Source organism: Phyllostomus hastatus, unplaced genomic scaffold, assembly GCF_019186645.2.
Source record: "Phyllostomus hastatus isolate PE091 unplaced genomic scaffold, TTU_PhHast_1.1 phas_scaffold_1066, whole genome shotgun sequence".
Classification (NCBI taxonomy): Eukaryota; Metazoa; Chordata; class Mammalia; order Chiroptera; family Phyllostomidae; genus Phyllostomus; species Phyllostomus hastatus.
This window is the reverse complement of record NW_025334004.1, coordinates 1,314,755-1,331,072: the sequence shown is the minus strand read 5'-3', so window position 1 is coordinate 1,331,072 and position 16,318 is coordinate 1,314,755. Positions and strand designations below refer to the sequence as shown.

Sequence of the window (16,318 nt, the reverse complement as noted above, 5' to 3'; positions counted from 1 at the left end):
AACAACATTTTAAATTCTATTTATATAGGATACTCAGAATGTCTACGGAGTCAGAAAGCAGATCAGTGGTTGCCTAGGGCCAAACGGGGAGGGCAGAGAGTGGGGGGTGAATGCTAAAGAGAACAGGGTTCCTTTTGTGGGCAATGAATATGTTCTAAATTCAGGTTGTGCTAATAGTGCACAACCCTGAATATATTAAAAACACCAAATTATATATTTAAAATGAGTGCATTTTATAGTACAAAAGTTATATATTAATAACAATGTAAAATAGATCATAGGAAAAATAGATCATATGATTGTTTAAATTAGAAATTTACTAGAACTATCCAGAAGAAAATATTTAGTTTTATAGATTTCTTATAAATAATCTATTGTTATTTTTTCTATCAATTCTCTCATATCCTAGGTTTAGTTGGTTCTTGGGAGTAAAAAAAAAAAAAGAAAGAAAAGAAAAATGTAAGAGCCAAGGATTGATTCTATAAATCTTTCACTGTTGCCTACAAATCATCTCTTTATAGACCCATGATGAACTTCCTCACTCGGTGAAAATGGTGCCTGATGTTCCTCCACATTCAGTCCCCAATATAAAAACTGTTATACCAGCTGTCTCCTTGTTAAAGCAGAGCGGTATAATGCAGAGAGTAAGGGCTTGGGAGTCAGACAAACTTAGACTCAGTGGTGCCTCTACTTCCTATAAGCTGTGTGGTTCAGGGCAAACTAGGGCATATTTTTTCATACTGCTTCCAGACTTCAGTGAAATTTGAGGTGATCTATGTCAAGTACCTGGCATTCAGTAGGTTCTTGATAAATGCTTTTACATATGAACCATGACCCAACCTTCTAGAAGAGGGCACGGAACTTAACAATTGAAACTGTGGTAGTTTTGAAGCACTTGAAATACCCTTGCTACCACCCTCTCTTAAATACAAGTATCTCTCCTCCTCTAAATCTTGTGACTAATGTTGGAAATTCCACTAATATAGACACCTTCCAGCAATTCAAAATATTTGATCACTATATAAATAAAAATGCCAATTTGAGTAAAAATAATTTTAAAAACTATATTTCATGTCTATATCAATGCAAGTGTTTTTTTTTTTCCTTTTTTTTTCTTATTAAGACAAAGTGAAAGCCCTTAGAGGTATGGCAGGTAAGACCCAAAAGATACACTGGGTGCCTGAAGATGAACTGGAGGGAACACTACTTGCTTGATGTGGCAGCCATGATCATGGCTGGAGCATGTCTGTGGTTTGGGGACACTTAGTAAAAAATGTTTTTAAGCTGTCTCCCCTGCCCGCCTTTTTCTCCCTCTATCCCCTTGAAGAGTAAATTCATGCTGAAACACCACTTTCCAACCCTGGTAACCTGCAGGACTTCACCACGGTGTTGGCCAGGACAGATCAGTTCCACAATCCCACCCTGGCTGGCCCTGGCTGTCATTAGCAAGCTCGTCTATCTTCCCCCTCCTTGTGAACAAGCCTGGGTGAAAGAAAGACAGGACAAAAGATGCAGAAAAGCCTCTTTTCTCCTCTCCCCAAGATAATCCAGCTCTACTTCCTCAGGAGGGGCAGTTTTAGGGCAATTAAACCAATATTATTATTGCTCAGGGCTCAACTATTTTGTAAATCCCAGCAGAAGCATGCGCTAGGGGAGAAAATTGCTAATCTGTGTTTATCTGAAAACAATGACAACTAAATCCCCACCAATCAACATTCTACAAATCATCTCACTCCTGATTCTCAAAATATTCTAATTAAGCCAATTTTGTTTCCCCTCTAGGCAAACAATGTCCCAAATTAAGAACTAGAATACAAGTAGTCTGAATACATGTGACAGTGAGACATTTTCCAAGGTCATTTTCACAGCCTCACGATGAGGCTTTGATGTCACCATTTGAAAGGCCTTGATTGAATTTAAATTGTTTGCTAGAAACATTTGAGTTCAATCACTTAAACTCAGTGTAAACTTTTCTTTAAGGAAAAAAATCCTAATTTGCTTAATTTACAAATGTTGATTTGGTTAATTTGTACCCTTAATTCAGATCTGGTTCATATTGCAGTATAGAGTTTTGATATCACTTCCAATAAAGCTACTGAAAACAACAGTACAAATGCTGGGCAGATACTGTTAACTGCTTCTGTTATACTGGTTCTTTGTGTGTGTGTGTGTGTGTGTGTGTGTGTGTGTGTGTTGCATAAAAATATTTAGATAAGGTTAAAAAATATTTAGCAGCAGAATTCTATTGCAAGTTTTCTTCTCACTGAAGTACCATGCTAATATTGTAATTTCAAGATTTCTTCTGTTTATCTACCTGATAAGATGTGTGAAGTTATTTAGGAAATATTTCTCGGTCATTTCAAGACATTTACAAAGGGAAGTATAATACCCCAATGTGAAGTCAGCATTCCTGACTAGATGGTAATATGTTTTATCAAGAAAATTATAAGATTTGTGGATTGGAAAACAGTCCAGGTTTTATGAGAGAATTTTTACAGCTTGTCTGAAACAATTTTTGATTTGTAATAATGAGTATAAATGTATTGTTTCTAATGTATCTGACACAGCTTCCTTTCCACCCCAGAAAAAAAAAGTAACATAGACTAAATACAAATTCAGATGATTTTTCCAAAACAAAATCAATTTCAGCTACAGTGTTTTATGTTAAGTATCCTACTAAGCCTAATGTTCATTAAATTATCTGTGAAGGAACAGAATTTTTGTTTATTTGCTTGTTTTTGCAATATGGCTTCCAATAGAGGGGCTGTCTCCTTTATTTATTTCAGAGAGGTAGGAGTTTTTGCCGGTTCTTGACTTTATGTAATAATGGAGGGGTAGCCATTTGGGTAAATTAAAAATCCCTTCTATTTATAATGACATTAATTGTTAAACTCCTTGTTGTTTTTTCCATTTCTTTTAGGATTAGCTTTAAGATGTGCTTCTCACACTTTTGTCTGAATTTAAATCACCTGGAGATCTTATTAAAATGCAAATTTGACTCAGAATATCTGGGGTGGGCCTTTTTGTGACTCTGATGGTCCAAGCACCACGTTTGAGTTAACAGTTTAAAGCACACTCAGGTTCCTTCAGCATATAATATAATGGGGAGGGGAAGGAGGAGAACTAGGATGGAGGAATGTCTGTGCCTTTCCTGGGTAATCCTCGTAGACAGGGAAGGAAAACAACTGTGACAGTACAAATGTTCAAATTCAACTTCCTCAAGGACTTTTTCCTTCAATACTGAAAAATTTCAGAGAAAATTTAAGGTTTTACATAATGTTTTCATTATGATTACAAGTTTCAAACTTTGTTTAAAATGGAGCAAAGATTTAGACACTTACAAAGTAATATGAGTACCTATACGTTGAAGATTGCTGTTGAATATTTTTTCTATTATCTTGTTCCTACGAAACTTAACAGCTATTCCTTTTTAGCCACGCAAACTTTGTCAGTGTTTTCAAAACATTCAACATAGTTTTCATAGATATAACCCCTTTTCCATGCTCATGTTAATACATGTCTATCACTGCATGCATTAGAAAAATTAGTGCAGTTGGTATACTGCACTAATTGGTTGGTATAAACTGATTTACAAATACAGTTGACATGACCAATATACTGTCAGCATGGTTTTCTTAGAAATAACCTTTTTTTGTAATCATATGTCCTATATACACACATACTATTTACATCTATATACTCATGGCTATACAAAAATCTGCACATTATAGTAATAAGTACACAACATATATCTGGGAACGAACAAAATTGACATAATAAATGTGACTTGGGCATAATAAAGATTAACTCATTAATGCCAGTCATCAAGTTTGTCTTGTGCATATAACATACTTTGCAAAAGCATGGATTAATGTTTAAGCTGTGCTCATGTAAGAGAGCTACTAATTAAAAACAAACAAAAATGAGAGAGCATGGGGAGACCATTTTAAACAAGGTGTTCAAGGAAAGCCTCTTTGAGTAAGTGATAAACGTTGCAACCTGAGTAGAGATCAACTAGCCATTCAAAACCTGGGGAAAGAGTGGGGTAAGAGCAAAGGAAACTGTCCAGGACAAAGCCGAGGGGTGAAAATGAGATTTGTCAAATTCAAGAAAATGAAGCTAGGCCCAAAGTAATTGTAGCTAGCCAGGAGTCAGCGGGCCAATGGTAAGGTGTGAGATTAGTATAGGGAAGATCTAAATTACTTAGGGTTTTATAGGACATGGTGAGGATTTGGAATTTTATTCCAGGAGCAATGTAAGCCATGAAGGGTTTTAAACAAGAGAATGACATGATCTGACTAAGGTTATTTATTTTTTCGCATCAGTATGTGGACAAATCAGTATTTCTACAAATTGCTATGTGGAAATTATATAGTGGCTCTTTATTTTTAGGTCTTTAGTTAATAACAGATAAAAATTACTCTGTTCTACTATGTATAATATATATCTATAATTGACATATATGTATAGAATTTACACATCAATTCTAGAGCTGTTAGCATTTAATATTGCTTATATATGACATATATTTCTCATTTTATTTTATTTTTTTTTAAATATTTTATTTATTTATTTTTTTTTTAGAGAGGGAAGGGAGGGAGATAGAGAGAGAAACATCAATGTGTGGTTGCTGGGGGTTATGGCCTGCAACCCAGGAATGTACCCTGGCTGGGAATCGAACCTGGGACACTTTGGTTTCCAGCCCGCGCTCAATCCACTGAGCTACGCCAGCCAGGGCATATTTCTCATTTTATAAATCTATTTTTGAATAGTAAAATGTTAACATTTTGGTTTAATATTTATTAGTCATGCAGATGATTTGTGGGAGAAAGGTAGTTATTTGGATTAGCAAACCAGGACTTTCTTTTGCCTGGTACATGTCATGGAAAGCTATACATTTTTTAAAATGCCATATATCTCTTTTTGTTTTAGTTTGTTCTGGGTTTTTGTTTGGTTTGTTGATTTTGCAGAAAAATACTGCTGAATCAGTTCCTTGACCATTTTTCTAGTTCACATTTTTCAAAATGTCAATTGAATCTAATAGCTGTGTTTTTATAGTATAAAAGCAGGATTTGTAAATTCAATATATTACAAGGACTGGCAAGTAATCATGTGAATCAAACCTAATATAAGACACAGGGAGAGGCTGAGCCTGTGGCCAAATTGGAGAATATGTGCTGCACCTAAATCCATTCAGATTCAAAAATTTTGAGAAACTCGGGCTCATCCAACAACACATACCTGCAGACTTCATTGATGCACAGGCTACAGATTTGTGGTTCATGGTCCAAAGATATTTAAAGCTTCTACAGGATAAAACTTTTGACAAAACTCACCTGGGGGTGCAGGGGGATAAAGTGATTTTAGATTTCAGTAATGTAAATTGTGTTTCTTACAATAGATGAGGATCTTTTTCTCTGCTAAGTGTACAAAGATGAAATCATTTTGGATATAGTATTACCTAAAAATAGGAAATGTATTTATTGACATATTATGTCTCTCGATGTTCTTAGTCCTTCTTAGTTATGTTGCTATATTAACATATAAACAAGAATATTTGGGATATAGAATATAATTTTGGGAATATTAATGTACCAAGCAAGGCCAATATAGGCCTTTGCATCACATTATTAATCAAACATACAATTTTTGATATCTCATGTTTTGAATGTTATTAAAGTAAACCTTTTACAGGAGTGTCCAACCTGCGGCCCGCAGACCTCATGCAGCCCAGAATGGCTATGAATGCAGCCCAACACAAAATTGTAAATTTACTTAAAACATTATGAAATTTCTTTGTGATTATATGTCACAACGTATTTAATATGTGGTCCAAGACAACTCTTCTTCCAGTGTGGCCCAGAGACACCAAAAGGTTGGACACCCCTGCTTAAGATAAAGAAAACCAGGAACAGAAGTTATAAAAGTTGTATCTTCTTCTGTGGACTATCCGGGGTTGAATACATTCAGATTCCTACATAGGTACAAGTTGCTTCATAATCAGACAGCAAGGTGAGGTAGGGGAACAATCCAAGGCTTACAGGTCCTACTAATTGGCTCACAGGTATTCACAGTAAATTATGTAAGAGATCAGTAATTTAGTAAGATAAAATTCTGATGAAAACAGCTAATTAGAGAAAATAATTTGGGGTGGAATTGCTGGTTTCACTTCTTGATGCCCAAGAGATTATCCATTCTATTTTTGCAATAAGATCACACATAAGTAATCAAGTAGATATGATTTTTTCAATTGACCAATTTTTAAAGGCACCATTTTGTGATGCATGAGTTTGATTTCAAATGATTTTATATTTTCAAATGATATTTCAAATGATTCTGCATTTTATATATACTGAATCATATAATCAATTATGATTGAGAATGTGGTATATTTTATTCAATTTCTTCATTATACTAACCTACCTTTGGGATCTAAATCAAACCCTGGTTTTAAAGTTATTAATCAGAACATCATTTATTTTTCTAGGCAAATACTTTACTATTTTATGTATTTTTTTACCTTGCTATCTCAATGTCAGTTTTGATTAAATACATGCCGTTTAGTGACAAATTATGTATATCTTGGTGGAAAAAGAACAAGAAGATACATGCTAGTTTCTTCTTGTCTCATGAAAAAATATCTCATATCTCATGAAAAAAATGTCTCATATCTCATGAAAAAAAAATCAGTGATATGAAAAATTGTGAGACTGAATTTCCAACCAATGGAATCAACTTTGTTTCAGGATGAAAAAAAGCACATAAAAATATTTAAAAATCTGATTAAGACCTGAAATATATATATATGAAATATATTAGCATATTGCATAATACACTAATATCCTATATTATACCATGAGTAATATTTAATATTAAAACATTTTAAATAAATATATTAATTTCCTTAAGAAATTCTTGACTATTGAGCATTCTTTCCAGGAGCCTGATGAGAAAAGCAAGCACCAACCAGAAGTCTGTCCAAATTAGCTGACACTATAAAGTGGCAGATGCTGACATATTCTTTTGAGAAGACTGAGATATAACTGACAATTCAATCTCTCTGCCACAGTAGGTTGTTGCAGATAATTATCCTTAGACCTCATCAGACCTAAGAAAAATGCCCGACACATCGTAGGAAATTAGGTTCCATGTGTTTAGTTAATGCCCCATCACAGCATGGAAAAAGAAAAGCTTTATAGTGAAGAAAAAAAGCTATCAAGTTTTTTGTTTCTTTGTTTTTCTGCCATTAGAATTCTGAAAAGTGTAGTTAGTTGAAAAGTCATATACAATCTCACTTGAATCTGGCTTCCTTCACCTGAGATTCACATTGGCATATCTTACTGAATACCCCAAAATCATTAGTCCTGAAACAAGGGCATCATCAGACAGTAAGACACATTTTGATGTTAATAATACAAGAGGGGAAGAACTAGTGAGTGGGCACTTACTAAATCTAATCATCATTTCCTATTCCTGAGACACGTGTACTGATCAAGAGGTATTTGCAAATCAGTTTTATGCCACTATCTTTAACTGTTATGAATTTGTGATTTCATTTGTAGTCTATCCATATATGGGATAATGCAGGATGCCAGGGTTGTAGCCAACCAAAAAGAAAATATTTAAACAAGCTAATTGTAGCAGACACACATTGCTTATATTCTTCACTATTGACATGAAGTTTCTATACTCTACACCAATACTGGGAAAGTCAGACAGTGAATTAGAAGAAATAACCTATTTTATTAGGTTTACCAAAGTAAAGGAGATTGCTATCTATTTCTAATTTAATTTCTAATGTAAATAGTTGTTATAGCTCATTTGGCCTGTGTGCAATCTAAATCCCTTGGAGAGAAATGTATGTGCTCTTAATGGGACTTTTTTTCCCCTTAGGACTCTGATATGTTTTGTTCTTCGTTCCCACCTGTGATTTTTGCTATAATAAATACAGAAATGAGTGACAGTCTGTGTTCACAGTTCCTGCTCTATTAGAAGTGAGAATGGGGAATATAAAGTAAAAGTAAATATAGCACATCATAATACAAAAGTGCTGTCAGTAATGAAGAAACATAAGGTGATCCTGGGATACAGCAGTTATGAAGATACTTACAGGATGATCCTGGACTACAGAGTTCTCTGTGGTGAACCAAAGGAAGCCTAATATCTGAGTATCTACCAAGATGTTGCTACTGATACCAACCATAGAATAACGTCTTTGTAGTTATTTCAATTGTGTAGCTATAGATAATGGATCTAAGAAAGGGATTCCCATCCATTCCTGCAATTTCTTTTCTTTTTTATTAAAAAAAGAAAATGTCCCCATGGATCTCTCTAGATCACTTGAATGCATTCATTAAAAATAAACATCAGATATTGTGCATTCTTTTTATTAAGTCTGCATTAAACAATGCAGAGATTTTACTACAACAAAGAGCTTAACATTTAATGGTTTTCAGTTTAGAGTCCTTCAGTGAAAGCTCTGGGATAAAGCAACTGTAATTTTGAAGTAATCAAACAAACTCTGTGAATGAGTATTATCCAGAACTATCATACAAGTAAAGGTTATCCCCTCTAATCTAGGGGAAGCATATAGAAAACATGGGAAAATTAACAGTATGAACAATGAATACAGAAGTAAAACAGGTAGCTGGAAACAACAGCTCAGGGATGAAAACTTTGTAAATTACCCATTTAAGTTGTAAAACCATGCAAAGGGAAATCGATTTCCAAGTCTTAGTTCTCTCCTTGTATTAAATGAGATTTTTCCCTCTGTAACAGGGTATTTGGGTTTTTTTTTCTTCAGAGTAAGATCACCTGGATATTCAGGTGTTTGTGCTTGTTAAGTAGTGCTCTATGATACACATTTTCTTATGTCCACATCCTCAAGGCTTACAAATAAATTAGGTAGTAGCTCTGATGGAAATGTGCTAAGCCTGACCTTCCCACTGATTTTTAACTATGTCTCAGTGGCATGTATACTAAAACTAAATAGCTTTACAAACTTAATAAAAAGCAATAACCACCAACTGAGCAGAGAATTTAGGCTACAAGAATGTGCCTACCTACCTGGGCCTCAGTTATTCTGATAAAATGGTAATAGACAAATAGATGTTAATATAAGAAAACTAAAGGTATGTTAAATGTTGGTGAGGCTAAGATTTTTAACTTCTGGTTCTGACTTATCAAATGGGTATCATCTGTATATGAAGGCTAGTTACCAAGCAGAGCTTTATGCATGAAGCCCTTTACTTTTTATGAAAAGCCCAATGTGGTGTATAATTCATCCGGATATACTGGGTCCTAGACACCGATTTTAGGGAAGGATATGAGAGAATAACTCAGATTCAGATTTAGAATTTACAGACTACTGAGACATAGGAAGGTATGGAATGAGATACTGAGTCTCATCAGAGCAGATTTAAATAACCTGGTTAATCCTAGAACTGTTCCAGTAAAACCATCATGTTCAGTTTGGGCCAGAATACTGCTGGCCTCCAATGGATAAGATAAGTGAAACATCACACCCAGATGCATAGCTTTAGAAAAACAATTCCAATACCTAAGTGTAGATTTATCCTGTTAACTGTAACATTTCAAAATAATTTCAGAACACTGAAACAATGCTTAACCTAGTACAACATTCTACTGCCCCCAAACAGGATTCTGTATTTCAAATGACTTACCAAAATATGTTATATTTTGGAGGTAAACTTCTTTATTTTCTTATACAACCAAAAATTTTAAACTATGTTGGTACATTACCATTTTTAACAGGTTATCTTTTAGTCTTTATGTGCAGATTTTACATTGTTTTACTATTTTTTAAGAAGTTAACATATGGCAGACACTTTAATATTGCTGCATATTCCTTGTAATCTTACTTAGTATGATATAATCATTTTCAGAGTTATTTTCGTGTATTTACAGTAAATTAAAGTGAACAGAACCACTCCTCCTTCCCCTTTCCCCCCTCCCTAATTAACAGTAAAAAGCAAAGCAAAGCAAACAACAAAAAAAGCCAAGAAATGAGATTGGGGTTTGGCAGGAGGGAAACCCCAATCATTAAACTGTGGGGGTGCAGAGGTCAGCTTTTTGCACCCATTCTCTATGCTACAGAAAACTTTCTGAGATTACTGCCAAGTATTTCTAAAACCTTTCAAGAAGCTCCAGTAGATTTCTGGATTTGTTCCTTTAAAATCAGGATACTCTGCCTTTGCTCAGGAGGCAGCATGGCAATTTGATCTGCAGTCAGTTGAAGAACCTGCATGATCAAAGCTGCCTTTTCTTGATCCTGTGGAGTTACTTGGCTCTGCCCAGGACTAAAACTGCTAGACTGGCCTCCACCTTGCTTGCCAGCCCCCTGCATGCCGGCTCCCTGTATGCCAGCTCCCTGCATGCCTCCTCCTTGCATGCCCGCTCCCTGCATGCCTGCTCCTTGCATGCCCGCTCCCTGCATGCCTGCTCCTTGCATGCCCGCTCCCTGCATACCCGCTCCTTGCATGCCCGCTCCTTGCATGCCCGCTCCCTGCATGCCTGCTCCAGGATTTCCCACTCCTGAAATGCTTGGGACCTGCCTGGGTCCCTGAGGACCACTTGCCCCCATAATAGGACCAGGACCCTGCATTCCACTGGTCATAGGGCCTCTTGAACTGGGGCCAGGGCCTCGTATCTCCATTCCTCTTCCATCCATGCCTCTTGCTTCCATTCCTCTGGTTTCCATCGCACAGGTCTCCATTCCTCTTCTTTCCATCACTCGTGTCTCTAAGACCTCAGTTTCCATAGCTCTGGCCTCCATTCCTCGAGAGTCTCTACCACCTCTACCATCCAGAGGTAGACCCCTCTGATCTATCATGGGTCCTCTTGGCTCTCCAATTAGCATTCTGGGATCGCCTAATGGCCCTCCCCTCATCTCATGTGAGGAAGGGCCACGGCTGTCATGACCAGGAGCATGGTGCATGGGGGGACCCTGATGAGGTGGCCCAAGATAGCCTCTGGGCTCCACTTCTCCAGTGACTGAAAGCAAAGTCCCTCCACGTGGGTCATTTGGAGCATCTCCTAACAGTCCTCGGGGAGGCAGTCCACCAGCAGTCATGGGTCCACGAGGCATAGGTGCTCTAGGATCCGACATCTGCAACTGTCCCCGCTCTAAAGGCACTGGACCAACACCTGGCATTCCAACTTGGGGCTGCATAGCTCCACCAGGAGTCAAGGAGCCAGGCCCAGGCCCAGGAACGGCAGCTGGTATGGGCCCCGGGGCCGGAATTCCACCCTGGATAGGGGTCTGCATCAGTGGAGGAATGTCTTTCACAGGTCTTCTAGCCAAATGCTGAGGCTGAGGTGCTGAAGGATTCTGTTGGTTCAGCAAAACATTAGGTCCTGCGCAGAGCCCAGGGCCAGGGCCAGGGCCAGGGCCAGGGGCAGAGACGGGGCCAGGAACTGGGCCAGAGACAGACTGAGATTTGCCTGGGATCAGTGGCGTAACATGTATCTTGCGATGCAGAATTTTCAGAGCAATCTCTGGATCCATAATTCTCATCACTACTTGTGCCTGCAACAGCGCATAAGCCAGCTGAGGGTTTTGAAGTAACATGTTTCGAGCTTCCTGGTGACTGTTTTGAACACAGAGCTTCATCTGTTTCATCAGCTCAAACATCTGCTCCGGAGGGAGACTAGCGACTGCTCTGGTAATTGACTCTGGGGCATCTTCCGGATCGATGGGGTCCCCATAGGGTGAGTCAATGATGGGCGCTGCAGGCCCTAGGCTCTTTAACTCCTCCTTGTTCTTTTCACTGGCAGCATTGTCCACCCGCAGCGCTCTGCCGCTGAACTCCCGCCCATTCAGGTTACGCATGGCACTAAGCGCGGTCTCCTGGTCCTGGTACTCGCAGAAGCCATAACCCTTGGGTTTTCCCGTCTCTCTATCGTATACTAGCCGGAAACTGACAACAGAACCAACCTCCGAAAAAATGTCCTTTAACTGCTCCTCCGTTGCCTCATACGGAATGTTTCCCACGAACACAGAACGCAGTGATCGATCCATTGCCGGGTCTCTCACCGCCAAGCTCGACATGATTCCGGTTTTGCACACAGCGGCGAGCGGACTCCTCTGAGCCGTCCTCCTCAGACCCACGCTTCCGCTGAGCAACGGAAGTGGCTTTCCAATTCCGTGCAGAAACCTGAAAAGCCTACTTAAAACGTTCCGCCTATGTGCGGAATCTGCACTTTTACATCCCAATCTGTTAGCTAATTCTTTCTGTCCCTCATTCTGACGTGATTCTGTCAGCTGCTTCTTACTTAGATGCTTGATTATTTTATCGTCTCTTATTCCTCCGACTTCAGTGGTGCGCCACTACGCCCCCGCCAGGAAAACCTCCCGGCTCACTAACCTCAGTCAAGATGGCCGCAAAGCTTCACCATGGTAACAAGGAGAGGCCGTCCCTTACTCTTGACGTCAGATGCGCTTTCGCTTCCGTTTGCCGGCGCGGGAAACCGCCAACCGAAAGCTGGTTGCGGCAGCTTGTTTTTAACTCTGACAGAAGTATTTTCACAGAGCAGTTTCTTGTAACCTTTATGAAAGTGTAGTTTCAAAGTAGATTTGGGAAATGCTCCTTAAAATACAAAAGTAATAGCTCCAGTTTAGGAAAATATTACTGCCGCGGAACAAAGCGTGCCAGTTCTGTCCCCGCCCCCATCTATCCTTAGGACAACCGCGGGTGATAAGTAGTAGCAGGCCCTTCCTAGTTTTTCTCCGTGCGCAGGCAGCAGTCAGCTATTGATAATATTACTTTTTTCTTTAATTAATCGATAGTAATATTAGTGACTAATAAATAGTATTTATGGCTGCAGAATATGAATGAAATTTATTATATTGTAGGCATTTATATTGATTCTGATTTTTAAAAACTGATGCAACATTTTCACCACCTCTTCCATAAAACGAAGGGCAAACTAGTTATTTCTATTCTGCTGCAAGTTTTGATGGCAGAAGTTGAGTATACATAGTGGTGTGTGGTCTCTCCCCGCCCCCACCATTTCACAGACAGGCTTCAGAACTGAAGCTAGAGACGGCAAGGTAATGTGCTAAGCAGAGACTAAATGGCAAAGCCAGAATTTTCACCCAGGTGTGGTCTGTCATAGCTCCAGAGCTGTGCTGCCCCATGTGATAGCCACTAGCCACTTGGAGCTATTGAGTGCTTAGAATGTGGATAGCTTGATTGAGAAATTGAAACTTTTATTTATTTTTATTAATGTAAACATAAAAACTAGTATTTAGTTAGGCTACCGGGAAACTTTTCAGTATGTTTGAAACAACTTGGGTATAGTATTTACTTGGCTACTTTAATGAGTAAATTTTATTCACTCTAAACAAAAATCAAGTATTTCCAGTTAAAATTTAACATTTTAGTTTAGATGTGCTATACGTGTAAAATACTTGCAAGGTTTTGAAGACAGTATAAAAAATGTAAAATCTCATTAATTTTATATTGCTTACATGTTGAAGTGATAGTGGTATTTTTAATATGTAAGTTTAAACAAAATATTATTTAACATTAATATTACTAATTTTACTTTTTAAAATATGGTTATTTGGGAAAATTAAAATTATGTATATGGATGATGTCTATGGCCCACACTGCTCCAGAGGCAGCAGTGTGAGTCTTAATTCCACATTTTATTCTACATAAGCCTTTTGCAGGGATTATGAAACTTTAAGTTTCATCAGAAATTGTGTTATGTATCTTGGGTGTGTATCATAGCTTAATGCATAGATCTGAAATGACCACGAGGGTTTTGCTGCAAATAAGACAAAGCCTCCATTTATCTTGAAATGTTTTCATTGTTTTTTAAAACAGGCTTGGGCATAGTTATTTACTCAAGACACGTGATAACTGATATATGCAAATGAGGTTTATTTATATCACCTGGTAAAATCTTCCTGCTCTGTCAAAAGAAACAGAATAGTGGTTGCTAATAATATTTTTCCCACTGATTCTTTCATTGGAGGCAGACGGGGGTGAAGGGAGTTGAAAAAGAGATCATTTGGGAAAACTAAAAACAAGTCCATTTGTCATTTCTCCCTACCTTCTCTTTACAGAGAGAAGCCATGGCTTTTTTACACACATTATGTAGAGGACAACTTAGACATCCGTTATGTTTGTAATTGTGTATATGTTAAATGTAGTAATTATGAGGATGGTAATAGGCTATTAGAACAAATTATAAAGTTTATAAAAGTTTGCACCGCTTGCCTGGTGGTTTCTTTACTATTGCTGCTGATAGTACCTAACCCAGTGGGCCTCACACTTCAGCATGCATCAGAGCCACCTGGAGCCATGGCTTAAGCCAGGTTGCTGGGTCTCCTCTCCTCTCCTGCCCAGTTGTGATTCAGCATTTCTGAGGTGAGAGTAGAGAATTTGTATTTCTAACAAGTTGCCAGGTGGTGCTGATGCCACCGGTCTGTAGACCAAACTTTAAGAATCATTGCTCTAAACAAAGGGACTTGAAGTGTTTGCTTTTTAAAAAAATAGTTTATTTTTTTTTCATTTTTAAATAAAATAAAAGTTTATTTTGAACTGTATTTTTCCCATTATATCTTCTTCCACCTCCACCCACCCCTTTCTGCCTTTTTTTTTTTTTTTCATTTGTATCGGGCCAAACTAAATTTAGTAAACTCTGTTATAAAGTATGAGATTGAGATGAATGTTCTTGAAAAAATTATTGCTGCTTTAATGCTGACCTACTACAGCTTGTACATGCTGATCCCACACTGCAGATACCCTGGGCGCAAAGGGTAGCTGAGGAACTCTGGGGACACACAGGGGAGAAGCCATGACAATGAGGCTGTGCTTTTGGCCATAGATATTTCATGTCCTCTTTAGTCCCCTTATTTCAAACGAGAAGAATGGCTTGATACGATTCCCTTCATAAAGGACAAATGTGCTCCAGCACATAGCTCAATGATCAGGACACATAAACTATTAATTATTATTAACTGAGTGGCCCAGACTTATCAAAGGCTTTTAGAGACCTGTGTATATTTCTTGGTGACAGCATAGATCTACCCTGGAAGAATTTCCAGTTTATACTGCTTTCTTTGTTCCCATAGTGTTTAAACTTGAACTGTTTATAACATGGCATACACTCTAAAGAAAAATGTAGAGTATCTTGCACATACAGGGATTTGTTTTTTCAATAAATGAAAATATCAACTGTACTAAGAGTGGTTTTTTAAAGATTTTATTTATTTTTTTTAGAGAGGGAAGGGAGGGAGAGAGAGAGAGAGAGAGAGAGAGAGAGAGAGAGAGAGAGAGAGAGAGAGAAACAAACATCAATGTGTGGTTGCTGGGGGCTGCAGCCCAGGTATGTGCCCTGACTGGGAATTGAACCTGTGACACTTTGGTTCACAGCCTGTGCTCAATCCACTGAGCTACGCCAGCCAGGGCAAGAGTGGTTTTTAAACAAACACATCAGGGCATATGGCCAAATGGAGGCTGTCCTTGAAACTAATCACCTTCAGAAACTGTATACTTAATGGATGTGTGCCTCCATTGTTCAAAATGATTTTTGAACTCCTACACTGAAATTGTTTGAAGGCTCATTTATAAATCATACTAGAGAACCAGTATCCTAACTCTCGGGTATTTTTGTTTTCAACCAAGAACAGGGTTATACAGCCATATCACTAACTTTCTGACCACATTTGGCCAAAATATGATATTAAATACTTCCAAATGTCAAACTTTATATCAGAATACAAACATTCTGTAAAAGTCAGTGGTATGGGCTGCGAACCAAAGCGTCGCAGGTTCAATTCCCAGTCAGGGCACATGCCTGGGTTGCAGGCCACAGCCCCCAGCAACCGCACATTGATGTTTCTCTCTCTCTCTTTCTCCCTCCCTTCCCTCTCTAAAAATAAATAAATAAAATCTTAAAAAAAAGTCAGTGGTATTAAAAATGATTCACCATAGAATAATGGACAAGTTCCATAGAGAGGTACTAAAAATATTTCTAGTTATGACTGGCATTTTTGAAAGAAGTACGTGGGACCTTCAAGGAATAGATCAAAGTACAGTTCTCCACAAAGTTCTCCTTAATCTCCCTTCTCCTTCGTATAGATCAGAAGTTCCTTTTCCTTTGGATATAAACCACTCCGTATCTATACCTTTCTAATGAGAGTAATTCCTCTACCTTTTAGTAGGATTGTGATTTTCTTTCTAAATTATGGCATCAGTCAAGGAAAGAGCTGGGTTTCTTTTGTTAACAAAGTGCCTTATATTTATTATTTTATCCCAAAATATGTATTCTAGGCACTGGCAAT

At 37.9% G+C, this 16,318-nt stretch overlaps 2 protein-coding genes across 3 annotated transcripts in view; one reads left to right on the top strand and one right to left on the bottom strand.

Moving 5' to 3' along the window:
• The window catches only part of PRKG1 (protein kinase cGMP-dependent 1), a 1,179,828-nt gene that overhangs the window by 646,819 nt on the left and 516,691 nt on the right, over positions 1-16,318 (top strand). The gene's annotated exons all lie outside the window — the stretch shown is intronic.
• Positions 8,372-12,149, bottom strand: CSTF2T (cleavage stimulation factor subunit 2 tau variant). Its single transcript, XM_045853743.1, has one exon. The coding sequence runs from the start codon at positions 12,068-12,070 to the stop codon at positions 10,157-10,159; it is 1,914 nt and encodes a 637-aa protein (XP_045709699.1). The 5' UTR covers positions 12,071-12,149; the 3' UTR covers positions 8,372-10,156.